The sequence below is a fragment of the Rhyacophila brunnea genome, unplaced genomic scaffold, assembly GCF_057557595.1.
Source record: "Rhyacophila brunnea isolate RB1 unplaced genomic scaffold, BYU_Rbru_1.0 scaffold_22, whole genome shotgun sequence".
NCBI lineage: Eukaryota > Metazoa > Arthropoda > Insecta > Trichoptera > Rhyacophilidae > Rhyacophila > Rhyacophila brunnea.
In genome coordinates this window covers 29,318,024-29,345,060 of record NW_028232882.1, presented here as the reverse complement: position 1 = coordinate 29,345,060, position 27,037 = coordinate 29,318,024, and the positions used below count along the sequence as shown (strand labels likewise).

The 27,037-nt window shown below is 34.4% G+C and overlaps 3 protein-coding genes across 3 annotated transcripts in view; 1 reads left to right on the top strand and 2 right to left on the bottom strand.

The window, feature by feature from the left end:
- Adsl (adenylosuccinate lyase) overlaps positions 1-27,037 on the top strand; it is a 137,277-nt gene that overhangs the window by 1,289 nt on the left and 108,951 nt on the right. The window lies entirely within an intron of this gene.
- Positions 3,174-11,237, bottom strand: LOC147070320 (uncharacterized). The gene is made up of 4 exons (XM_085949817.1): positions 10,734-11,237; positions 7,384-7,476; positions 5,833-5,991; positions 3,174-4,332 (listed from the first exon to the last, which is right to left on the bottom strand). Exons 1-4 carry the CDS (start codon positions 10,734-10,736, stop codon positions 4,057-4,059), a joined length of 531 nt encoding a protein of 176 aa, XP_085805943.1. The 5' UTR covers positions 10,737-11,237; the 3' UTR covers positions 3,174-4,056.
- Positions 20,678-26,808, bottom strand: LOC147070319 (uncharacterized). The gene is made up of 4 exons (XM_085949874.1): positions 26,614-26,808; positions 24,735-24,840; positions 24,499-24,630; positions 20,678-21,353 (listed from the first exon to the last, which is right to left on the bottom strand). The coding sequence occupies exons 1-4, from the start codon at positions 26,806-26,808 to the stop codon at positions 21,211-21,213; spliced, it is 576 nt and encodes a 191-aa protein (XP_085806000.1). The 3' UTR covers positions 20,678-21,210.

Below are 27,037 nucleotides of genomic sequence, written 5' to 3'. Positions count from 1 at the left end.
TAGCCGCCATGTCCGCTCACGAACTCGAGTATTTGTAACGGGGAAGTACCAGTATACCCCTAAGATTTGGTGGAGACATCGATTCTCAAATCTCAAAAGCCAAGACCTTTCAAGTTTAGTAAGATACCACGTGATACCATACGGGAGCACAGGTATCACACAGGCGTTGAACAACCGACATTTGGTCCTCACACAATACAGCCTTGACCTCCATGCGATTCCATGTTGGCTGAATGCAGCCTGCCATACCCATGCGGATTCACGGATGCAAGTTCACTTGAAATACCACCATCGTCGACAACTCTGGCACCTAAGTATTTGAACCTGGTCACTAGCTCGATGGGCAGACCGGAAACCTGCATAGGAATGTCGGCGTCAATGCCTGCAGCACTGCACATAGATTGGGTCTTCGCCGCATTCATATGAAGACCTACAAGATTTGAGTTCATGGTGAGCTTTAGGGTTACCTCCAACAGTTTGATCGTTGGGTCACAAACGACTGCGTCATCTGCGTACTCTAAATCCATTCATGAATACATTAAATTATTCAATATCAATATATTAAATTACGCTTAGCAACTGCACTTGTTCAAGAAAGCGTTTCTTTTTTATATATGGGTCAATGCATGAAAGAGCTACTCATGATTCCTGATTAAGAAATTTGAAAATAAGAACTTGAATGCTTGATAGTGCCTATCAACGGGAAAGATCACTCGTCGAGATGTGTGGTTGCTAATGATAGAAAAGTCTTTATTGTCGTTTCTCAATACATTTTAGTTTGGTTCTTGCATTTCCTATACTTACGTAATTTTAATGTCATTGTCATCGCACCAAAAGCAATGAATCACGTGACTTGTAGCTGTAGAAGGCCCACACATTGATTTACTCACCATATAGGATAGACCTGTAGCTAAATTCACATAGATTTTATACAAACATATTTTCTGATAGTTCATAAAGCATTCGGAGCCGTTCAATGGTCGGCGTATTGGTATTAAACGGTATGCAGTCAATGAGGTATCGCCTTGTTTCTTGCCAGTGAGACTTTATATATGGTTTGCCCAAAGTGAAGGTGGACCTTGTATGATTTTCGTTTCTATGAACGTCTCCATGAGCGCAGTGAAAAAATAGGGTTGGCCACCGTATTAAGGCGTAAAGCAGATGTCGCCGCATGTCAAGTAAAAATATTGTCAGTGTTACCATTAGTGTAGGGAAAAATTCCTAATGAAATATATTTTTAAATTCCTAATAATATATTTATTACCAATCGTTTAGCATTACATAATAAGTATTATTAATTAGGTTCTGGGAATTATAAAAATAATATAAAAAACAGTATTTACATACAAATAATTATACATACGTACATACAATGATGACTTACTCTTTGAAGGCAAGACATCGTTATAACTACATCATACTGAAACAGATTTATTAAATAAGAATATTACAAAATAGTAATTATTACCAGTGGCGAAGCGTGGAGATAGGCTGCTAAGTTCCGCCATAAATAGTGCACACTAAACTTTATCAGTCATACGGATTTGTTTTCATTGAAATAAGACTACAATATACAGAAGGTGTTTGGTTAGTTTTTAAAATTCAATTAAACCCTACGAAACCAAGCCATAATAAATAATAGCCAAGAAATACTCGTCTATCTATAAAATATCGAAAATTATGCAATTGAATCATACATAACTTTGGATGTTTTATAGATAGAATAATATTTTTGTCTATTATAGTTTGATTTAGGTGGGGCTTAATGATTTTAAATAAATGGACCAACAATATGTGTAATATGTACAGTCGAACTTAGTTATTACGAGGAAGATGGGACTGACTGAATTTGCTTCTTATAAGCATTACTCGTTATATTTTTTTAACATTTTTCACGCCACATTCTATTTAAGCATAGAATATAAAAAATCAGAAAACCATCGTAAAACTCCCCGAAACAAGCATGGCATTCATAAACTACAAAAGAAGTTGTTTATTTTTTTTACATGCAATTTCAACTATATGCGTGGATACTTTTTCAATGTTGTCGGCGAAAACAGCAATTAGGTACTTAGACACTTAACTAGTGTCATAAACGTAATCCGATCCCGGCGGCATCGGTCTATTTAACTACCCGGTCGGATTTTATTGCTTCGGGTCGAAAATGTTGTTTTTAAACGATCGACACATTAACAGTTTTGCTCGGTATACCCGAGAAGTAGCTCGTTATAAAAGTGAATAATGTATGGAGAAAATCATAAACAAAAATTTCAACGAATGTTTTTTCATTACATCCGAGATCTCGCTATTTCTGTGTTCGTAATAACCAAGTTCGACTGTATTCTTAATCCAACGGAATCAAATAAGTATGAATAAAAAAGTGTGCACAATTTTGTCGTATCGCCCAAAGTATACCAAAACAATTATGGTTTGGTCAAGGTAGGGTTTAATTGATTTTCAAAAACTAATTAACACCATCTGTAAATTGTACTCTTAGTTCAATAAAAACGAATACGTATATCTGTTAATGTGGACTATTTATGGCGGATCTTAACAGCCTACCTCCACCCTTAGCTGCAGGTAATAACAGTCAGTAAGTAACAATTCGGCTCCTTAGAGTCAAAGAAACGTATTTAATTTTTCTCTACTTTACAGGAGACCCCTAACACAAGTAAATTTACATTCCACAGACGTTAACAAGGAAGTGTTTGCAGGAGATATGTATTGAATTATCTTTTATCCATTGAATTTTTTGTTTCTTTGTTACTTAACATAACATGTCATTTAATGTCCAGTACCATACGTAACTCTAAATTGTTAACAATTAAGATAGGTTTCTTTGACTGTAAGGGGCCGAATTTTGAGTACAAGTGAAATCATCAGTTTACAACAACTGAAATCTACACTGAAAATTAAACTTTCGTCAAAATCAGTATCAATACATCGATCATTCTTCATATAATCTTCTTCCAGATGGATTATATGTGGACATTGTTTCTTCCATTCTTCTAGTCACTAGTGCTATGGTTTTAAAAACGTCTTCAGCCAGTATTCGGTAGTACTTCTCTTAACGAGCGACCAAATAATAAATATACTCAACCAAAAGTTTTAGATGTCCTTTCCTAGTTTAATTTTCGACTGGTTTTATTTCGGTTTTATTTTTTTTTGTATTAGAAAAAAATTTAATCTTTTTGGTTTTGTAAGGTTGCAACATTTAATAAAACCCTCACTATTCCTTTCATCATAAATCATCACATTTGAAGTGGGATGCTACAGCACCCCCCTCATAGTGAAATGCCTAATAAAATGAGATCATAACATTGAGATAGTATTTATATGTGACATAATGTTGAAACATATTATTCAATTTCGTATAATGAGGTTAGGAAATTGATAAATGAAAATCTTATAATAATACTGTATACATATTTGACCGTGTCCAGAGACTTGTACGTATGCAGTTCGCCGTATCACACTTCACCGTGAAATTTTGTATCGGAAATATATGGCCGTATATTAAAGACCGTCCAACCTCTTTGGGTCGTATAGTACTGACATAAAATTCATGTCTAAATATAACACGGTAGCCAGCAGCAAACAAATTTTGAAAATAGCCGAAATACTGGATTATTTGTTAGGTTAGGTTAGGATAGGTTTTTATTCTTGAATTCATGAATTTTGCCAAAATCAGCTATGAAAATTGAATTAATGTTCATATTGAATCTAATAAAATTGGAGACTGTATAGTATACGATTATATCTTTCCGATAAGAAAGCTCACGGCGAACTGTGCCACATTGAAATGTTTTACGTACAATTTACATGTAACCTTATTTGACAATTATAATAATCATTTGTTGTTTTATATGTAATGTTAATTTGGACTTGTGTGCATTACTGTGTAAAATGCATCTTGCCTGTACCGTGACCCGTAGCGGACTGCTTTGAAGCGAGATGCTATAAATTATATCAGACCCCCCATTATCTTAGAATGTGACATCATATATGGACGAACCCTATGTACATGGATTCCTTTAATCCTCAGTTCGTCAATTATCACACAAAGTCTTCAATTATCGTCGTTGAATTGTACCTTCTTTCCAATGTTGAGAAGTCGGTAGATCTTATGTATACGACTTGATGGCGCTTAAGTAGTATGTATGTGAAGTCTACGAAGAACATGATAGCGATAAGAAAACTGAGTATGGACTGCAGCAGAAGAAGGTAATGAGAATCGTCCACTAGGTCAGATTGCGGGAACAGCCACAAGTTGAACACAACGCCACCACAAGCTGCTGTTAAAACACTCCCGACAGAGTGCATAATTAGTATCTGTAACATAAAATAGTTAGATGCAGTAATTAAGTAAGGAATTGTTTGCACGGGCTTTGTACTAATCATTAGTACTAAGTCCTCACACTAATACCGACATGTGGTAACAGGCTGAACACTAGAGGTGGGAAAACTGGTTGATTTTGAAGACTAAGTATACTTACTATCAGTATAAAAAAATACTTGGTATCGAAACTTGTTCCAAAATACTTACTAGTAATACATATTCAACTGGAACTAAAACTAACTCCATATTATTACAGTATAGTCACCATTTCTGTCCTTTACTATACCAAATTTACAATTGGGGAGAAAGAGAGAGAATGACGATTTGAAATATCGGCTTTAATAGAATCGCTAAAAAATACACTGAGCGCTGAGTCGATTTTAAACACATTTTAAATTTATGAGCTGGGAATGTGGTCCAATAATTACACAAAATTTATCACCTATAGTTTTTACATAAGCGAGTCCCAGCGTCCGTGGCGATGATGTCGTAGGTAGCAACAGTACCAACTAGCTAGCGGACTCGCTAGTATCGAGGACGGCTAGATCTCATACTCGTAGCATGCGTTCGAACTTCTAAGTATTTTGTAACAAGTATATTAGGCCACACGTACCGAGTATGGGTAGTACATGCCGAGACTTGACTATGCAAACTGGTGACGGTATTTCTAACTCACCTCTACTGAACACTAATGCTTATTACTTATTTGGCCTATTTACACATGCCAGTATTATAGTCAAATTTTTATAGCATGTCACTTGCCAAAACGAGTTTGGTATCTCGCTATATGTATGGTTTTGCCTCTATATCTGTGAATTTCCAATAAGATGCTTGACAAACTCAGAACTTCAAACAGCGTGGCACCAGCCATGTAGTTTTGACACGTGTGTCCCTGATAACAATTATAGAAATTGGATACATCACTCTATCATGGCGCAGTACTCATCTGCCGTTGGTAATATGAATTGGGCGGACGATAACTGTGTTCAAGCAAATCACTTCAGATATGGATATATTCCATTTGAGTAAGAACGAGTTTAAGTGAATGTTATTTTTCATATTCTTAAAATAGTTTTTTAAATTATTTTGCATATACCGTTACTTAGTTATTTTTTGTTTTTTTTTTTATATCATGTCGAACGTTTTGAGTTTGTAGTTTGTAAAGTTAAGTATATAAAAAAAATATTTTGTATTGGAATTGAATGAAACGTAACACATATAGATTGCTTGGCTCACTTCAGTTCAGGCCCTTGGAGTAGCCTGAATGCTTCTCCGCGAGTATCCAGTCTATATTTCTTTCACATGTCAAGAAAATTAAGAAGTTCATAAAAAATATCGTGCCATGCTGGTTTATCATAATGGGTTTCCTGCTTTAAGAATCGATAACTGGAGTTCTCTTCATGCAATGAATTGGAGAGAAGTCTCTCTCGTTATGGACAGGTGGAAGAAGTGGTTCGAGGAAGTAAATACTTATTAATTATTTTGATACTTACAAGTAATTCAGGCAGTTTGTGGTGCACCGTGATGACACATATAACGGTGATGATGATGAAGGATGAGTAAATGATGATGAGGAATGTCTTAGTCCCACTCGAAATACTCATCATTCCTGATTCCTCTAAATGTATGCACGCGCAAGCTACTAGAAATAACTGGACAAGAAATTTTAATTACTATTTAAATCAGGGGTTATCAAACTTTTTCATTACACGGTGAAATTGAAATAGACAAATGGTTGCTGAGGCTGTAGTGGATTAATATAACCTTGAACTCGCACAGATGTGATTTTTTCTAGCATGCAGCAATTAGGCAGGGTGAATGTGATTATTGTTACGATTACTATTTCTTGACTGCAATTTGTCTCTCTCACACGGCGCCGCTTACACTTTGGTTTTAACAATCAAACTTCATGATAATGTGGTATGTTTAGAATTATCCTTGTCCGGAAAGTTTTACATACGCCGTTCGCTGTATCACAGCTTATCGTGAGCTGTTGTATCGAAAACAGATGGCTGTATAGCATTGAAATCAAATTCATGTCTAAATAAAACACTTAACTTCAACACTAAACACTGGAATTCACGGGAAAGACAGAAGAAAATATGTAGATGAGTAGGTAAATTATAAATACAATCATATATCATATCACGTCAAACATAACATAACCTACAAGTTTATTAGTCATGTCATTGCAGCACGTAGTAAAACAAATATTATATTACTAGTCACTCGATATTTGACAGCTCGCAGTGATCTATAAATTAAGGTGGCGGCCGTGCCGTAATTTTTTTTCAAAACAGTCAGATCTCAATTCTCAATATGTAATTGACGTACTCTATTTCGCTCTAATAGTTTACACAACCAAGAGAGGGGCTGTTAAAAGATAGCAGTTTTTGACAGTTCAGACGGTTAACTTATTATAATGGTTAACTGCCCGAATACATAAAGTATAAATGTGATATATTTATCATATTTAGCTCTTTTTGGATGTTATGTGATATGTTAGAATAGCCTCGCAGAAGTTGTTATTGCAATATAAGTATTAATATCATATATCGTCGCCGTAGATGTCAAGGGAGCCAAGCCACATTTGGCATAAATGAGTAAAGTACACAAAAGCATTTTAAAATCATCAAAGATGCAGTGGTCAATGTATTTAAACCAGAAAACTCTTTTGACTACATTTTTTGTTCATTTCAATATTCAGTGGTCAAGAGATATAACACACATAACTTCTAAGATACTATTTTTTTTAGTTATTTGTACAAAATAATAAAAAGGTAACACCACAAAGTATATGATATATGTTCAAAGTTTCACCGTTATATCTTTAAAAACAAAAAAATTCAATAAAAAAATGTTACTTTTATTTGTCACACAAAATCTTTGAGCGCCTGTTTCTCAGCATTATGATTTTGTGGACTGGCTCTCTTGACATCTACGGTGACGATATATAGAAACAGGACTGATCAAATGTAATCGAATCCATTCATAGTATAATATTTTAGTTATAGAAATATATTAAAAAAAATGAATATAGTTACCAATTCCAAAAATTTTAATAACAATCCCTGGAAGAGAACTTTTTCAATTTGTTTGAATGCTGCAAACTGCTTGGCAGGCATCTTGTTGGAGATCTGTAGGAAAGAAATTAATGAAGTATATTTATTTGTTGTCAATTCAAAACAAATGACAGGCATCTTTCGATTTTAAACAAATACAGACATAAATTTAAAAAAATCACAAATTTATATTATTAGTGTGCAGTTAAACTTCATGGTTGTCAAAACTGACAGTGGACTATGTACGATTTTTGTGTATATATTTTGCAGTGGCGAGGGGTGGATGTAGGCTGTTCCGACATAAATAGTGCACACTAGAGGTGAGTTGGAAATACCGTCACCAGTTTGTGTACTTAAGTATCGGATGAAACTACCCATAATCAGTACGTATGGCCCAATAAACTTGTTCCAAAATACTTGTGATGATATCATCGCGAGTCGCTGGATAGTTGGTAGACTTTCAATACTATTGACATTAAATGCGCGAGATAGAACTCGAATACAATTATTATATTTAAATTTATTAGTCTATGCATGCGAATGACATCATCTTATGTATGAACAAGAGGTCATACATTTTCTATAGCAGCATATTATTCTCTTGAAAATGTGGTGAGTGACTGAGGTGACGCAGTTTACAATAAAAAAAATCTGTTATTCATGTTATATTAACAAGAATATTATAACATAACATAAAAACAACTCATAAATTTAAAATGTGTTTAAAATTTTATAATAAATGGGACATTTCGAAAAGCCCAGCTCAGTGTATTTTTAGCGATTCTATTGAAGCCGATATTTCAAATACTAATATGGAGTTAAGTTTTAGTTCCAGTTTAGTATGAGACTTATGTCGCACACGCACGCCAAACGCTCTATATAGTATTCCAAATACTTGTTAAGTATTTTGGAACAAGTTTTGATACTAAGTATTTTTTTATACCGGTAGTAAGTAAACTTAGTCTTCAAAATCGACCAGTTTTCCCACCTCTAGTGCACACTAAACTTTCTCAACCATACTAGTCAGTGTCCAATTATTGCAGAGTCAATATAAAATAGCTGACTCAATTATAATAGTTATTTCCTAAATATTATTTTTAAGGTATTTTGATTGTGAGTACGTCGATAAATAGCAGATCACAATTGATTATGAATGTCACTCTGTTATAACTTCTCGGACTGTCAGTGTCTCAGTCTCTATATAGTTGCGAACAGCATCTCATCCACCGAACCTCGGACCTCGGAACAGTATCATGACTATTGTAACATACTCTTGTACCGACGGTTTACGCCGCAATAAAATCTCGCCCCTCCGTCCATAGAAGCAACCACCAATCTCGACTTCTCGATGATTTTTTCTAGTGTGTATATGCATGAGATGTTTTCAAATTATGTATATTCAATATGTAACATTCTATATCATAAAATGATACGTTCTCAAATCTTGTGTCTTATTTGTTGAATAAAAAGAAATGGTTTATTAAAATGTATTTGTTATTACTGTTATTACAATCTCCAGCCTGTGGAGACTCATATGATCTTCTTAGGATGGTATGTTTTGGTACTGTTCGGTTATCAGGAATACAGCGGAAAACACATTTTGAAAATACCCGATATACTGGATTATTTGTTAGTTAGGTTATTTGTTAGTTAGTTTAGTTTAGGTTAGGTTAGGTTTGGTTAGGTTAACCCAGGAGTCGGCAAACTTTTGGACCAAAAGAGCCAAATATGAGTGGCACAACGGTTAAAAAAAATTCGAGAGCCATACCTACATATATTTTTATAAATATGATTTATTTAAATGAATTAATTACATTTTATAATTGTTTATTTATTAAGCGAAGAAGATTTCCCGAATAAAACTAACTAAAATATATGTTTTTATTGTTGAAATATCAAATGGAGAAAAATTTAATTTGTCCACTTTTGCAATGGGCGGATTTAAAACAACAACAATCATACCTTTTTGCATCAACCATCACGCAGGAAAAATTAGTTTCGCGATGTCATTATATATAATATAATAAATGTACAAATCAATGATAAAAAATAAAAATTGTGAATTGGGAATTTGGCAAAGAGCCGCACGCCAATACCCAAAGAGCCGCATGTGGCTCGCGAGCCGCGATTTGCCGACCACTGGGTTAACCTAACAAATAATCCAGTTTATCGGCTATTTTCAAAATTTGTTTTCCGCTGTATTCCTGATAACCGAATAGTACCTATGTTTTTTGCTCCGGTATCATAGAAATAGTCCAAAAACGTCAAATATTTCAAAATCACAGACAGCGACTTCATCTTTATTTGATACAAGTGGGAAGCCAGGCGGGAACCGTGCCAATTTTCATAGCCGATTATGGCAAATTCATGAATTCAAGAATGCAAACCTAACCTAACTTAACCTAACCGAACCTTACAAATAATCCAGTATATCGGCTATTTTCAAAATTTGTTTGCCGCTGGCTTCCCTAAGGCCATCCTCCCACGGCGCAACTGAAATCTGATGGAACTGGTTTGTGAAGGAACTCATAAACTGACCTATGTGATGCTTCGCACACGGCGCTACTGAAACCCACTTGAAATAATAATCACATAACCTCAAACTATCAAACTGGACTGTCAGCTGTGTTGTACAAAAACTGACAATACGCGCGCTGCAGCGTTTACAATTATGTTATTTTAATTTTCCGATTAATATTTACTTTTGACGTCTCTGGTTGTTTTGGTTTTTACCATATGATGCCAGCGGCTTTACGAAGTGCTACCAATTTTGCTAAGAAAATATAATTTTTCACCGAAATCTAATGATGTTGGTACTACTGTTTTACGGTGACTGGAAACTTCAGAGACCGCGCGACTAGCATGTCGCATCTCTTCGCGACCGTTTTGAAGCTGAGAGATTCCAGTCTTGCCGTCAGCGAGCCGCCATTGAAATACATTAGCTAGATACTGGCTGGAATTTTAGTTTCAGTTTCGACGGACATAAGTTGCGCCGTGGGAGGATGGCCTAAGTGCTCGGCCGTAGTGGTTTGGCGGGCGCGGCGGCGTCTTGCGAAACTCATACGTATAACCGTGTGTATTATGCCCCAAAAAAGACACTGTCTACGAACATTTCACACACGGTTATACGTTTGAGTTTCGGAAGACGCCGCCGCGCCGCGCTCGCCACACCACTACGGCCGAGCACTTAAACCAACAAGAACCTTTTATTTTTGTATATATATTCTGAGAGATTGTTATCATATCTATTGATTTAATGAGGTAATTTTTAAAATTTACTTTTAACCCCTGACGTAAATTTTTACACCATAAACCAAAAATTATTTACTTACCATTAATTTGTATCCAAAAAATCTGCAATTAGGAAATTATTTAGTTTATTTGACACTCTATAGTTAATAAAACATTATTTAAGGTTATGTTTTGAATATGCACATACTCCTTACTCTTACAAAATGTTAAACATACACATTGCTTTCAGGTATCTATTATAGAACAATTATTTGTTCTTGTTTTATTTTAATTAAAATAACATATTATTATAATGTCAATTCTTTTAAAAATGATAATAAGACTTGTCACCGAAGCAGACAGTTATTTAGTAGTGAAAATTTGTAAGGTTTAAATATGTCATTTTCATTCTGGAATCAAATGACTAAGTATACAAATGATTACGGAATCATTTAATTGTAGGATTTTTAATTAAATAAAATGTGGTTGGCCGATAAAATTATTGGTTTACCGGGCATTTTTATAATTATTTTTCAAACAGCTGCGCAGCAATGATAACGATAGTTGAAACCTGCCCGGAAGAATAGATTGTATTTAGTAGATATGAGATTATATTTTGTATGTAACGGTTTATATTGTATTGTAGTATTGGATACAATCAATTCCAGTGGGGAAGGGTGGAGTTAGGTTGTTAAGATATGACATAAATAGTGCACACTAAACTTTGTCAGTCACACGTATTTGTTTTCATTGAAATAAGACTACAATTATTTACATACGGTGTTAGTTTTTGAAATTCAATTAAACCCTGCTAAACCAAGCCAAATTAATAATAGTCAAAAAATACTTTCTACACCTATTTCCCGTATATCCAAATACTTAAAGTTATTTTATTTTATTAAAAATTGGGGGCGGTCCGGTACTTCAAACATTTGGTCGAATTATAATGATTTTCAAAAAACTTTTTTGGTAATGACGCGATGACCTTCACTAATAGATTCCTTGCAGATGGTTTCCTCATAAAATATTAAAAAAAACATATGGGTGTTGTCTATTTACTTTTCAAAATAATAGAACTTAGGCATTGCATTATCTTCGTTTATTTTTAGCATGTTGCGAAAATAAGGTAGGCGCTCTGGCAAGACGCAAAGCACTTGATGGGTGGGTATTCTGCCAAACTAGTGGTTTATGTTCATTTATTTATACATCATGTTTAAACGAGTAGAAATGAGTCAATTGGTATCATCATCAGCCGGGGTCAATCCACTGCTGGATGAAGGCCTCCCCAAGCTTTCTCCAACTCTCTCGGTCCTGTGTCGTTCGCTGCCACGTATTTCCGCCGAACTTTACCAGTTCGTCAATCCAGCGGCTTTTAGGGCGACCCTGTGGCCGTTTCGTACCCCTTGGGTACCATTGGATGATGGCATTTGTCCAGCGGCCGTCCTTTCGGCGAGCAATGTGCCCCGCCCATCTCCATTTCAGCTGTTTGGCAACGTCTATTACATCGGGTACTCTTGTCTGCTTCCTAACCCATTCGTTTCTCTTACGGTCCTTTCGCGTGATGCCCAACATGCACCTCTCCATGCCTCACTGTGTGACCCTTAGCCTTTGGACATCTCTCATGTTGCGGGTCCACGTCTCGCAGCCATACGTGAGCACGGGTAGCACACATTGGTTGAACACCCTACGCTTAAGACATAATGGTAGGTCACTCTTGAAGATACTATTTAGACGTCCTAAAGCACTCCATCCCAGCTTTCGTGCATGCTTCCGTCTATGGACACCTGCTGTCCGAGATAGACGTAGCTGCTGACTTGCTCGAGTTGGGTGCCAGAAATACAGATAATCGCAGGGTCCGAAAAACAGTTCCTCATCACTTTTGTCTTTATTGAATGATACCTAAATGTATATTTTCCATAAAATAGATTGATGCTGAGAAGTTATATTATGGCATTTATATACGGAAATATCTCCCTTCCTCAAAGCTCATATAAAGATTCACTTAGAAATCGCGGGGTTGAAAGCTACAGTAGACACATGAATGTTAATTAATATTTTGTAAGGAGTTTATACGTATATAGGTAATTAATTGAAAATTACGCCAATTTTTTCGTGTCTATAAAATATTTAAAATTATGCAATTAAATCATACATAACTTTGTATATTTTATAGATAGAACAATATTTTTTTATCTATTATAGTTTGGTTTAGATTTCAAAAAATGAACCAACAATACCTATGCGTAATATGTATTCTTAATTCAACGAAAACAAATAAATATGACCGAAAAAGTGTGCATTATTTTTGTTGGATCGCCCATAGCATACCTAAACTATTATGGTTTGGTTTAGGCAGGGTTTAATTGATTTTTAAAAACTAACCAACATCTGTAAATTGTAGTCTTTTTTCAATAAGAACAAATAATATGTATGACTAACAAAGTTTCTTGTGCACTGTTTATGGCGGATCTTAACAGAATACCTCGATATACCTGTATACTAATATTATTCTATCTATAAAATATCCAAAGCTATGTATGATTTAATTGAATAATCTTAGCTGTTTTATAGATTGACGAGTATTTTTGACTATTATCTATTATGGCTTGATTTCGCAGGGTTTAATTGAATTTTAAAAACTAACCAACACCATGTGTAAATTGTAGTCTTATTTCAATAAAAACAAATATGTATGGCTGACAAAGTTTAGTGTGCACTATTTATGGCGGATCTTAACAGCCTACCACCACCCTTCGCCAGTGGTATGGAAAATACACAGTGTTTGCCTGGCACAAATTAACTACGGTATTTGAGAAGCGCTGCAATGACAATTAGTAGGCTTATTATAATTATGAAACTCTAAACCGGGACAGGAACGCGAGAGGGCAAAGAAATAAATTTAACCACCAAAAATTATTTTATTATTAAAAGTATGTACAAAAGAACTAAGTATATGGTCAGCACACACGATCAGGTACGGCTGCAGAATATATACATAGGACAGCATGCATATGAAGGGGTGGACAAGTTCACGTATCTCGGATCCAGCCTAAATACCCAAAATAAGACAGCAGAGGAGATAAAAATCCGCCTTATCTCCAGGAATAAATGCTGGCATGCCTGCAAGCAACTGGTGGGGTCGAAAATTCTAGGCCGAAGAAGTAAACTTCTAATTTATAAAACAATTATGGCCAGTGGTCACTTATGGCTGTGAGACTTGGTGCTTAACTCAAAACGAGGAAAACAAATTAGCTGTCTTCGAGCGCAAAATACTCCGCAAAATCTTTGGACCCACGTTGGAAAATGGGAACTACAGAATATAAATGAACCACGAGTTGGAAGAGCTGATTGAACAGCAAACAATCATAAGATACTGTAAGTCCCAAAGACTACGATGGGCGGGACATGTGGAGAGAATGCCTGAAGTTAGAGCGCCAAGGATTATGACGAAGTGACTACCCCAACGGAAGAGACCCAGAGGCCGTCCAAGAAGGAGATGGGCTGACGCTGTAGAAGTGGACTGGCTTCATATAGGAAGACCCGGTAACTGAAGAAGTGTGGCGAGAGACCGGAGTGAGTGGAGAGCGGTTGTGGAGGAGGCCAAATCCCACCCCGGGATGTAGCGCCGTGGAAGAAGACAAAAGAAGAATGCAGAAGGTCTGCTGCAGCACAAATTTAAATCATTTTATTTATTTATTGTACCAGTCGTACTTCTCGCTGGAATCAACTATTTTCGCACCCTTCCCCGCCGACTTATCACATATACGCTACGACGGTCAATCATGACAATTTAAATTATTGAAAACCATTCCTACGCGAAACAGCCGATACAAAATGCCAAATCGGCCTGGACGTCGGGACCAATGTGTGAAACCGGGACGTATAGTAAGCCTAACTATTAGGTAATTTCGTCGTAATTCGGTAGAGTGCAGATGGCTTAATTGGTAAAGCATATTGGCTAGATTCCGATGGATTGTTACAAGACTTTTTATAATAGATCGTATCTGAAGTTTTCTAAGTTATGTGTGGATTCATTCATTTATGAGTAATTTTCAAATATGCTTCAATGCAATATTATTAATTTTTGTTTCATTGATGCGTAGAATTATTGAATCTGATCTAATCATGTTATTATCTGTAAAATGCACTTTCCTCAACAAAATGTCAGATAGATAACAATACACAAACGTAGCATATTTGCGGTCAACATAATAAATTTATTATTATGATTTTATTGACAAAAATACACAATTGATAAAAATTGTAGCGTAATATTATATTTATAATTCCGATGACCCAGTAATAGTTATCTAGTTATGCGTATATGATATTCTGCAAGAAAATATTTTAGTTGTAATACATGGCTTGGAAAAACCTACATATCAACATTAGAAAAAAATCTACAAAAAGCATTAGACCCTCAGAGAAATAATATGAAGAGAGTGGCTATTGTTCAGCAAAATGAAGCCGTGTTTCTTGCGTAAAATGCACAGTTGAACCTCAATTTTATTATTATTATCTTAACTATGAAATGTTATACCATCATGTTTCTTCTCAGTATGGCTACCAAATTTAAACACAGTATAGTTAGCCATGTTTTCTTCCTTTTTATTTATATCAAATCAAGCTTCAATATTGGGACCATACCTAAAATAAAATTTGATTTAAATAAAAAGGATTTCAAGTTAGGTATACACATTTATATTTTTAAAGTAAATATAAAAAATATTAAAACGATGAATTAGTCAAAAATTGAAAACTTAATAAACTAAATTTTAATAATAAATATAGGTAACCATAATAATAACGAAAGCTATGTACCAAATATGTGACAAATTCACATTTTTTTTACAATTGTAAGTTTATCGTTGACTTAAAAAAAAAATCTTTTTAATGTTTTCAGATACATATTGATAAATTAATACAGTTGAAATTGTAAATTATCAAAAAAATTCTCAAATTGCAAGCTTCGTATTTTTCCGCTAGGTTCTCTGTTGGCATATATCGCACCCTCGCAACTAAACCGCCACAAGTCCAAATTTACGTGTTTTGAGTTAATTACTACGTTTCATTGTCTATCGTTCATAGTATATGTACCGTAAATTTCATATCTCTAAGTCGTCAAATTCAAGTCAAAACTTCATTCAATATCAACATATTTCGAAAACACAGTACAAAAATGCGAAAGGTAAAAACTTCAAAGCTGATTTTCTCTGTTTGATATTTTTTGGATTGTGGCAGTTCAGTTGCGAGGGTGCGATATGATCCCCCTTACCTAAGACTGCAAATTGCAGATTGTGTTGTGTTAAATGCTGATTTCCTTTCTTATGCCTCGTGGTTGCTGTTTACTTGGTTGCCGGAGACTGGTCGATGGTGTGTAAGGGGACTAATAGACAATGTCTAGTGTGCAGTATATATCTCGGAACTTAATAGCCTACCTCCACCCGTCGCCACTGCCACCCAGATTACAAAAATATAAATAAAAGACATATATAAACGTACAAGTCAACAAATATTTTAAGCCATGCAATATGTCATTCATGTTTTATAAAAAAAATGCTATAAAACATTTATTAAAAGATCTTGGTCAGTCTTTGGAATGGATAGGTATATTATTGGGCTATAAATAAAACTCTTTTTGTTTTCATAAAACTACATGGTTTTTTTTTAATAAATACAGTCTTGTAAATTATTAATTAATATTATCAAACAAAATATATTGTACATAGAAAAATATTATATATAAGGTTCCGTGATAAATACACTGGGAAAATTAATTCACATATCGTCGCCGTAGATGTCAAGACAGCCAGTCCACAAAATTATAATACTGAGAAACAGGCGTGCAAAGATTTTGTGTGACAAATAAAAGTAACAGGTGAAACTTTGAACATATATAATATACTTTGTGGTTATTATTTTATATATAATATATATATTTATTATTTTGTACAAATAACTAAAAAAAATAGTATCTTAGAAGTTATATGTGTTATATCTCTTGACCACTGAATATTGAAATGTACAAAAAATGTAGTCAAAAGAGTTTTGTGGCTTAAATCCATTGACCACTGCATCTTTGATGATTTTAAAATGCTTTTGTGTTCTTTACTCATTTTTGCCAATTTGTGGCTTGGCTCCCTTGACATCTACGGTGACGATATAATTATAGATAGATAGTTAATTAAACAATAATAATGTTAATATTTTCTTTGAATCCAAAATTTGTCGATATTATCTACATAGTTTTGTTGACATCCCCAAAATATATGTAAATTATTTCATTAGCACACAGAGTTATGATAATTTTGTCTTATTGGAAAAAAATGTCACTTATGAAATTTACTGTGCCGGAGCATTTTTATTGCAGCTGCTAAAATTACCGAATTTTTTAATAATAATACTATCGACCGAGGGTACTTGATGGAATTTGAATTTAAATTCTAATAGATTTAAGTTTTGTACTATTCCATTTGAGTAATTTCTTGCAACCCGGGTTTCGCCTTTCGGAATCTTCGGGTACTATATGCACTCACCAATTGGGACATGGTTAAATAATGCTACCTTCGCTATATATTACTATAACTAGCTAACTGACATATGTCAGAAATAGTGTAGCTTTTAGAAATTTGAACATGGTGGTATCAGTACACATAACATAACATCGGTTAACATTTTTTTTGACAGGTGTCACACAGGTACTAACTATATGAGTTTCAAATTGACCACCGTTTAGTTCAGAAAATTATAATGAATGACAAAATAAAACAAATGTTTATTTATCTTCCTGCAGATAATATAACATTATTATTAAAAATGCTGTGAACAATAATGATAAACCGGATGGATGTTTCAACAATGAGTGTCATAATGTTTTAGTATAACAATATTTTAACATTACAAATGTATTTTATAATCATACAAAGATAATACATAAATAAAATATACATGTATCAGAGTAAAGATACATTGGACGGCTTGTGTAAAAGGGCAAGTAAGCTGTTTATTTACTATTGTGAGCTGCTTTCAGTATTATATTAAAAACAGGTTTGGCAGCTTAGTAGCTTAATATCTATTTGTCATTGTACAGCTGTTGAAAACGTCCAATGTGACAAAATTAAAATTTAGATAGACACAAAACAATACTTTATAAGTACAAAAGTACAAGTCTGAATGATTTCTAAATAAAAAAAAGTGGGGGGCTCGTCATTGTCAAGTGTTTCTAATAGCTCTGATGTGATGGCTTTTTTACGAATTACTCTGTCAGTAGAGTGACTTAAGCGAGTGTTGCCACAGTACACCCCTCGTAGTGAAAAGCTTTCGCGATAAATAAAAACCATGCAACATTTTACAAACGCTCAGTGTTCATGCTACCGATATTGTCGCGAGTGTTGCCACACTTAGGTACATTGAAGGAATTAAGTTTTTATTTAAAATGAAACATCAAATAGAAGGTTTTTATAATTATTTAAATTTTGGTGCTACTGTGAACATTGACGGTTTTATTAAACAATGTGCTATATTTATAAATGAATAAAGAATATTTAAAAAAAACTGTATTAATAAAATTGTCACATCAAAAGTTTTAACAGCTCAACGATATATTATATTTTTGTACAATATTTGTTATATTTCAATGATCCATACGTATTATTATAAAAATATGTTTTTTGTACAGTTACATTTAAAATTATAGCTCGGCATAGTTTAGTGTTTCTGAATATACCAATAGTTGCTTACGAACAATTTTCTATACATAATTTTTTTTCTATAAAAACACACTGAGATAGTTTATTTATTATTCCTAAATACATACTGAGAATTTTTATTTGTGGTGCTGAGCAGAAAAGTAGAGTAATCCGCATGAAATCACTTTTGAGATAATTAATCACTGTTCAAGAAACACACAATTTTTGAAAACAACTATTAAAACTGACATATTATATATTGCAAAATGGCATGTATTCAATAATAATGTATTAGTATTGAGCCATAATTTAGTAGAACTCCTAAATTAAAGTGTATCATGACATATCAACTGGTCATAGAATATACAATTATCGTCGAGCAGTCATCGATAGGATTATCTAGCCAGCTAATTTTCAAGATATGTCATCTGCTGAGAATCTGAGATTTAACAGCATTGGAGTTTCATACAGATCGTCATCTTGGAACTGATAAAATTTACTGTTATATCTTATTTATTCAATTTAAGTTATAATATACTATTAATATTTGGCTGATATCAGTAGCGATGGGTGGAGGTAGGCTGTTAAGATCCGTCATAAATAGTGCACATTAAACTTTGTCAGTCATACATATTTGTTTTTATAGAAATAAAACTACAATAATTTACAGATGGTGTTGGTTAGTTTTTACAATTTAATTAAACCTTGCGAAAACCGAGCCATAATAGATAATAGTCAAAAAATATTAAAAATATCTAAAATTATGCAATCAAATCATACATAACTTTAAATATTTTATAGATTGAATAATTGTTTTTATCTATTATAGTTTGGTTTAGGCAGGGCTTAATGAATTTAAAAAGAAATGAATGAACAATATGTGTAATATGCATTGATATACTACTAGATGAGCAGTTCCCATACAATTGTCATTTAAAAAATGTACCACAAAAGGCACAAAAGATATTACGAATATCGTCTTATAATATTTCCTTGTAGGTACTATGCGTTAAGACCGATAACATGGATTCCCGAATTTCACCCGTATTGCCCTGGCTGTAAAACTAAATTTGCGTTCTTGGAATAGTGAACCTAAGGGTGCTGCAACGCAAAGCAGACAGAGCAAGTCGTCATGCGCTGACTATTAGTTAGAGTAAGATGCAAGCTAGTTGGGCTTACTCAGTAAGTTTTAACAAAGGCCGAGTCACTGAAAATCGGGCGTCATTTTAAGAAGCATATGATTCATCCAGTAGTATATCAATGGTAATATGTATTCTTAATCCAACGAAAACAAATAAATGTGAATGAAAAAGTGTGCATAATTTTGTCGTATCATCTAAAATATACCAAACTATTACGGTTTGGTTTAGGCAGGGTTTAATTGATTTTTAAAAACTAAACAACACATCTGTAAATTATACTCTTAGTTCAATAAAAACAAATACGTATAACTAACAATGTTTAATGTGCACTATTTATGGCGGATCTTAACAGCCTACCTCCACCCTTCACTACTGGCTGATTTACACAATTTCAGATAATGTGTAAGTTACTACATTTTGCCACTTAGTGCGTCATATATCATTTTAGTGATCGTTTTCAGTTTAACAATAAAAGACAATGAATAATTTATTTGGATTTAGAGGAAATGACAAAAATCGAATTTTCGATCGGAGAAATTTTGAAATCGCTTACATTAAATTGGTCCTACATAGTAATGATCCGAGTTCAATTTCATGTTCTTATATCAAAGTATATGTATGTTCCTATGTTTTGTATGCATAGAAACTGGAAACTTATGGCCATATGCATAGTCATACTTATATAAACACATGGGTTTATGTGTTACTTAGAATGAGAATTATTATAGAATGTTACTTAAACACGTTCTCATTCCAAGTAATGCATAACGCATAAAACCACTAATTAACATAACTACGACTATGCATAGGGCCCTCAGTGTCGACAGTAATTGCAAGACACCTTTGATTATAAGTATAATAGGCTACACCATGTGCATACCATTAATAATTCTGGCAATTACCTATCTGGCGAGCGATAATATGAAATAATTATATGAAACACTCCATAATTGTTTTTATTTTAATTCATTGACTTATTAATGGACACAGCCTGAGATACAACATCTTAATATTTGGATTTAGGAATATACACCCTTATTGCAGTAGGTAGAGTTTATTTTTCGACCGCACTTATCTGTTTATATAAGAATAACATTTTGAAAGAGTCTGCAGACCCAGGTGTCTATGAGCATGGTTGTTTACGATAGAATTTTTATTCTACAGATGCTGTGTTCATTAACAAGCCAATGATATAATCTTATCTTTTTCATATTTAGTCATTTTTACGCAAGGCAAGGTGACGTCACTTATAATTAAAATGAAAAGGGATTGCGTATTTGATGTAGGCGATTAAATCTTTGGCTTTGGGGCAAAAGGTCTTATGTCAGTTTTGCTGCAGCTGAATTTTGAATTAGATGACTAAATAATTGACATTGTGTATAATTGAAATTTTGAAATAATGATTAAGCATTTAAATTGACCTAAGGTAAATTGCCCCGAAATGTTTTCATGACATGAGACCTTTTGTTTGCTAATCTTTGAAAAAGTCAAGTATTATTCTCAAGAAAAAGTAGGATTCTGTACTGTAGTGTAGTAGCATTCTTAGCCAAAATGTGACATATGACTTTTTGCCCCGGAACGATAAAAATATTAAAGAACATGGAATTGCACCAGCGGGATATCATTTCGATGCCTATGACTATTGGTTAAGATTAAAATTTGGCAACTAGATCAGAGTTTTCTAATTGGTGCTGTCGTCAACACGATTGCTCCCTTTGTCGGTCCGTACACAAGGCCAGGGTGCGTTCTCATGGCTCCTCTCTGTACGTGAAGATGGCGTCCACCAGGAAGATGCACGCATTGAAGATCGCGAAGACACCTGACGATATCATCATGTCCATGTACTGCTTGCTCGGATGGAAGATGTGGTTATACATGTATCTTGACCAGTCTGGAAACAGATTGAAAAATGATTATTACATATGCACCAGTCAGTGGCGAAGAATCCATACTAGGCGATTACTTGAAGCCTACCTTCTAAGTAAAATAGACCTTCAAGTATCTATCATCTATCATCAGAATATCTCACTAATATATTAATAATCTATCGTCAGAATTTAGGATAAATAAAAAATAAGTGACAAGCGCCATCTGTACTCTATTGAATAAAATTATCGATTCATCCTAAAGGATTTCAGCGTATATTTTGTATGGCCTGCAGTTACATTTCATCAGCTCTCTCTGGCGTGAAGTAAAGGAATTCGTAGGCGCCGTAGATGCAGCCTACAGTCGTTGCGCATATATTTGTTGTCGATGACTGCAGATTTGTCAAAATAATATTAATAATATGATAATTTAAAAAAAAAAATTCTATGGGATTCAATCACATAATAATAATAATAATTTTATGTCGTGATTTTTATTTATCAGTTAGTTCAGTCATAGACTAACATAATTTATTCAGTCAGTTATGTCAGTTGAGTATTTTAAAATGTCTAGTTTTACGGATGAAATTATGTATGTTACGTTTATGAATGTTTAGGAAAATACATAATCCATACTCATCCGTCAATTTAATATCGTTAGTGAGCTTTTGAAATATCATCGATTTAGTGTGTCGTTGTCATTAGTGTGTACCAATTCATCAGTAGTGATATTGAATTACAGTCGAACTTGGTTATTACAAGGAAGATGGGACCGACTGAATTTGCTCGTTATAAGCATTACCTACTTGTTATATCGTTATATAACATTTTTTGCGTAAGCATAGAACATAAAAAATCTGAAAACCATCGTAAAAATCCCCGAAACAAGCATGGCATTCATAAACTACAAAAGAAGTTGTTTATTGTAATGAACGCTGGTGGGTACTTACTGACTTGACAATGCTTGGATTTTTTACATGCAATTTCAACCATATGTGTGGATACTTTTTCAATGTTGTCGGCGAAAACACCAATTAGCTACTTAGACATTTCACTAGTGTCATAAACATAATCCAATCCTGGCGGCATCTTTCCCGGTCGGATTTTATTGCTTAGGGCCTAAAATGTTTTTAAACAATGGACACATTAAGAGTTTTAAGAAAATTTTTGACAATATTTTTGCTCGGTATACCCGATAAGTATCTCGTTATAAAAGTGAATAAAGGTATTGTCATCTCCCTCCATTTTCGAAAGTGAAAAGATGCTGTCACTTTTATTTTTGTATGGTTTTTCGTCTGGATTCGGGACTTGGAGGTGGACAAATAACACACCGGAATTGTAGTCAGAAACGACGAGATTTATTTGCGTTAATATCTTCTAATGGTTACATTTTTATAATTTCATTTGTGCGTAGCGCGAGTTAATAATGTTTACTCTTTGACTGTCTGGAGCGTTGTGTCACGCCAAAAAAAAAACGGCCGCTTACGATTACTTTCGTAAGCGGTACGAATGCGGCGTTACCAATATTTAATTTTGGTGCCAAACATGTACAACGTTGCCGGTTTATTATTATTAGTTTTCGTTATCAACCCTTACTATTTGTCGGCTTGATACCGTCCACAGAGACATCCCCAAATGGGGACCATTTGGGAGTGTAACAGTATGTAGAAAATCATAAACTAAAATGTTTCCTCATTACATCCGAGATCTCGGTATTTCCGTGATCGTAATAACCGAGTTCGACTGTATCTTATTTCCCTTAAGTATACCAGCCTACCTCTTTCAAAAAGTCACCCTTCACCCACTGGTATCAGTGCTCAGTATGCCGTCTAAACATTGTAATCTTCCAACTATTCTTTCTTGAAGAGTAGAGAGGAACATTGGCAATATCTCTTTTCAAGGAGGTACTAGTCGTTGTACACAAATGATTATTGAATGAACAGCTCTGACAGATAATTTGATGACGCGTAGCACACATTTATTTTGACATGCTAATAATTATTAATAGTTATACAGAACGCAAACATGTTATTCAGATGATATCAATAATTATATTATTTGTTTAGTATTATGGCCAGACACACATGTACCCCACACAGTAAAGAAATGACCCGAGTAATTTCAACAAAGTTATTACAATGTTTGGCTACACAGTCTGTTATTATGTTTTTTCACTTTCATAGTTAACACAATATTATTTATTTACTTCTTTAATTCTTCGCACCGTGAGTGTAAAACCAAGACATGTGCAAATTTGTCAATTTCGAGATTAAATGCGAAACAACTGCAAAAGTCGTGAACTTGATAATGTAAAAGTGAAGTAACTGAAAGAACATGCAATATAATGTAGATATAAACCAAATATTATGGTTTTTTTTAGAAACTCTATTTGTCCTAACAAAATGAAGACTTCAAACCCTTATATCTCCAAAATATGTCTTTTGCACATGTCTTGGTTTTACACTCACAGTGCGTCTTGTTCATGTGGTGCTGTACTGTCCACCTTCTATATACTGACGTCTACGGCATGACGTTTGCAATTTAAGTATTACGCCACGCACTTTTTGCATGCGTTGCAATAGCAACGGTTATAGTTCCAGAAACGGCCGCAGTGACGTGTACGCCTTGATATGGAAGTCGAAGTATACTGCAATCGTACAGGCAGTAGAGATTAGCATTGTTACTTCTCCTCCAAATATTGCCGTCCCTGCGTATCTATACTATACACAAGACTGCTTTCATCCGCTACGGCAGCTATCTAGGGTAGGTTTGTATTAACATTTATTGTAACAATTACAATAAGTTAGCCGTCTAAATAGTCAAAACTGTCTATCTCGTTCTAAAATTTACCACAGCCAAAAGAGGTGCCGTTAAAACATAGAACTTATTGTGACAATTACAACTAACTTATTGTAATTGTTACATTAAGTGCTAATACTTCGATACAAACCTACTCTAGATAGCTGCCGTAGCGGCCGAAAGCAGTCTTGTGTATAGAATAGATGCGCTGATTGGGTGTATGTGGTGGATGGATCCAAAAATAAATTGTAAGAAATAACCTGTGAAATTGACCCAGACGTACGATTCACGCTCATGACCCTTTGATCAAGAGGCAAGTATTAGACTAATCATCTGTGGGTTACAATTAGGTATAAATGAAATGAATTTTACCATAAATGATGACTCCACCAGCTGCCGTAAACACTATAGCTCCCACTAATGAGAACGCGGCTGATGTCTTCCAGCCAAGTGTCTCTCCCGACAGCCGACCCAGTATTATCACAGAGTTGATGATGATATAGCCTGAAAACAAAACGAATACATTTAAAAATAATATTCTTCTAATTCTGCCGCTATTTCAAGTACACCGAGTTTTCAATTTGTATCTGCAGAAGGTCATTACATACCAGCAAATGCTGTGAAGATCATGGCGACATGGTGAATGTTGTTATTGGGTAGTCTTCCATAGTTGAGCGGGTCCACCACCAGTCCTATGCAGAATATGGCAAATACCTGAAATTAGAAAATGTAACGTTGAATATAAAGTGGCTTATGCATACCTATCATTTAATAAAATGTTTTCTTATATTTGCTATATTTGTTAGAAACCAAAGCAGCTGTGATTTTTAATTTTCCCTAAAGTTTCACAATGGCATCTTCTTTTACCTGCAGATCTATTCTTAACGGTTATCACTTAAGCACGTTTCCGTTATTTGCATTCTTACAAATTAGCATGGAAGGTATTCTATACAATAAACGATTAGTGGCGGCTATCTCTAATTCATACATATCAGACACGTCAGACATATCAACATAACCTACAATTTTCTTAGTCATGTCATTGCGATTGCAGCAAAACAGTCGGATCTTGCCTCTCAATTCTCAGTATGTAAAATCGACATACTCTGTCTAGTTCTCACATTGGCACGGCCAACAGAAGCACAGTTAAAAGATATCACCTTTTAACAGTTTTGACGGTTAACTTTTTTATATAATTAACCACTAGAATACGTAAAGTGAATACGTAAATGTGATACATTTATCACTATTAGCTCTTTTTGGATGTTAAGTAATATGTTAGAATAGCGCTGCAGGGCTAGAAGAAGATGGTTGTACTAATTCAGAACCCTTCGCGGGCGTGCTCACAACAACTGGTCAAAATTTCATCGCAATCGGATGAATGGTATAGGAACACATACAAATAGAAGAAGATAGAATAGAAGAAAAAGATGGTTGTACTAATTCAGAAACCTTCGCGGGTGTTGGCACAATTACTGACGAAAATTTTATTGCAATCGGATGAATGGAATAAGAACGCATACGAATAGAAGAATATAGAATAGAAGAAGAAGAAGAAGAAGAGATGGTTGTACTAATTCAAAAACCTTTGCGGGTGTTACCACAACAACTGACGAATGTTTCATCGCAATCGGATGAATGGTATAGGGACCATGCAAATAAAAGAAGATAGAATGAAGAAGAAGAAGATGGTTGTACTATTTCAGAAACCTTTGCGGGTGTCAACACAATAACTGACGAAGGTTTCATCGCAATCGGATGAATGGTATAGGAACCATACGAATAAAAGAAGATAGAATGAAGAAGAAGAAGATGATGATTTTTATAATTCAGAAACCTTCATGGGTGTGCATACAACCACTTACCAAAATTTCATTGCAATCGGATGAATGGTATAGGAACCATACGAATAAAAGAAAATAGAATGAAGAAGAAGAAGATGATGATGATTTTTCTAATTCAGAAACCTTCATGGGTGTGCATACAACCACTTACCAAAATTTCATTGCAATCGGATGAATGGTATAGGAACCATACGAATAAAAGAAAATAGAATGAAGAAGAAGAAGAAGATGATGATTTTTCTAATTCAGAAACCTTCATGGGTGTGCATACAACCACTTACCAAAATTTCATCGCAATCGGATGAATGGTATAGGAACGCATACAGACAGACAGACATTCATTTTTATATATTAGTATAGCCTATACTCTTCGCGCAAGTGCAAGCAATAAGTTGACAAAGTTTTATCGCAATCGGATGAACGGTATGGCTGCGCATTAAATACGAACAAACAAACACACAAGCACACAAATATTAATTTTTATATATTAGAAGATTATTGATTTTGGAGTTAAGTGATATATTAGAATAGCCCTGCTGATGCTACAATCCTTTTGGCCTTATCTATTATCTGTTCAAAGTATTTAAATTCAATTCAACATTATCATTCCATCTTGCAAGATGTTGACACTGCCTTTGTTTACCTTCTGGCTTCCTAAATGTGATTCATGACTCATCCGTCCTATATACATAGCCAAGTGACCCAATTTGTTGGACTTAACAATGTGTAGGTTATTGTGTAGAGTACAGTTCATTATTGTATCCCCATCTCCATCCTGGTCCTGATGGGTCCTTATACACAATACACTCTGCTCAAATGAGCCCAGCACGCTCTCCATTTCCTTTGGTCATGCACCAGGTTTCTGAGCCGTACAATGATTAGTGTTTTATATATTATGATACATTTTAAGTGTCGGTTCAGTGAGATGGTATTTTAAAATCTATGTTTTGTTTTCTGGAGGATTACTAATATTATCTTTTTGGGCCTGAGGCAAATTTCTCCAATTTCCGGCCTAAGTATCTATAACTCCTGCCAAACCCATTGAAAAATATATAATAAATAACATG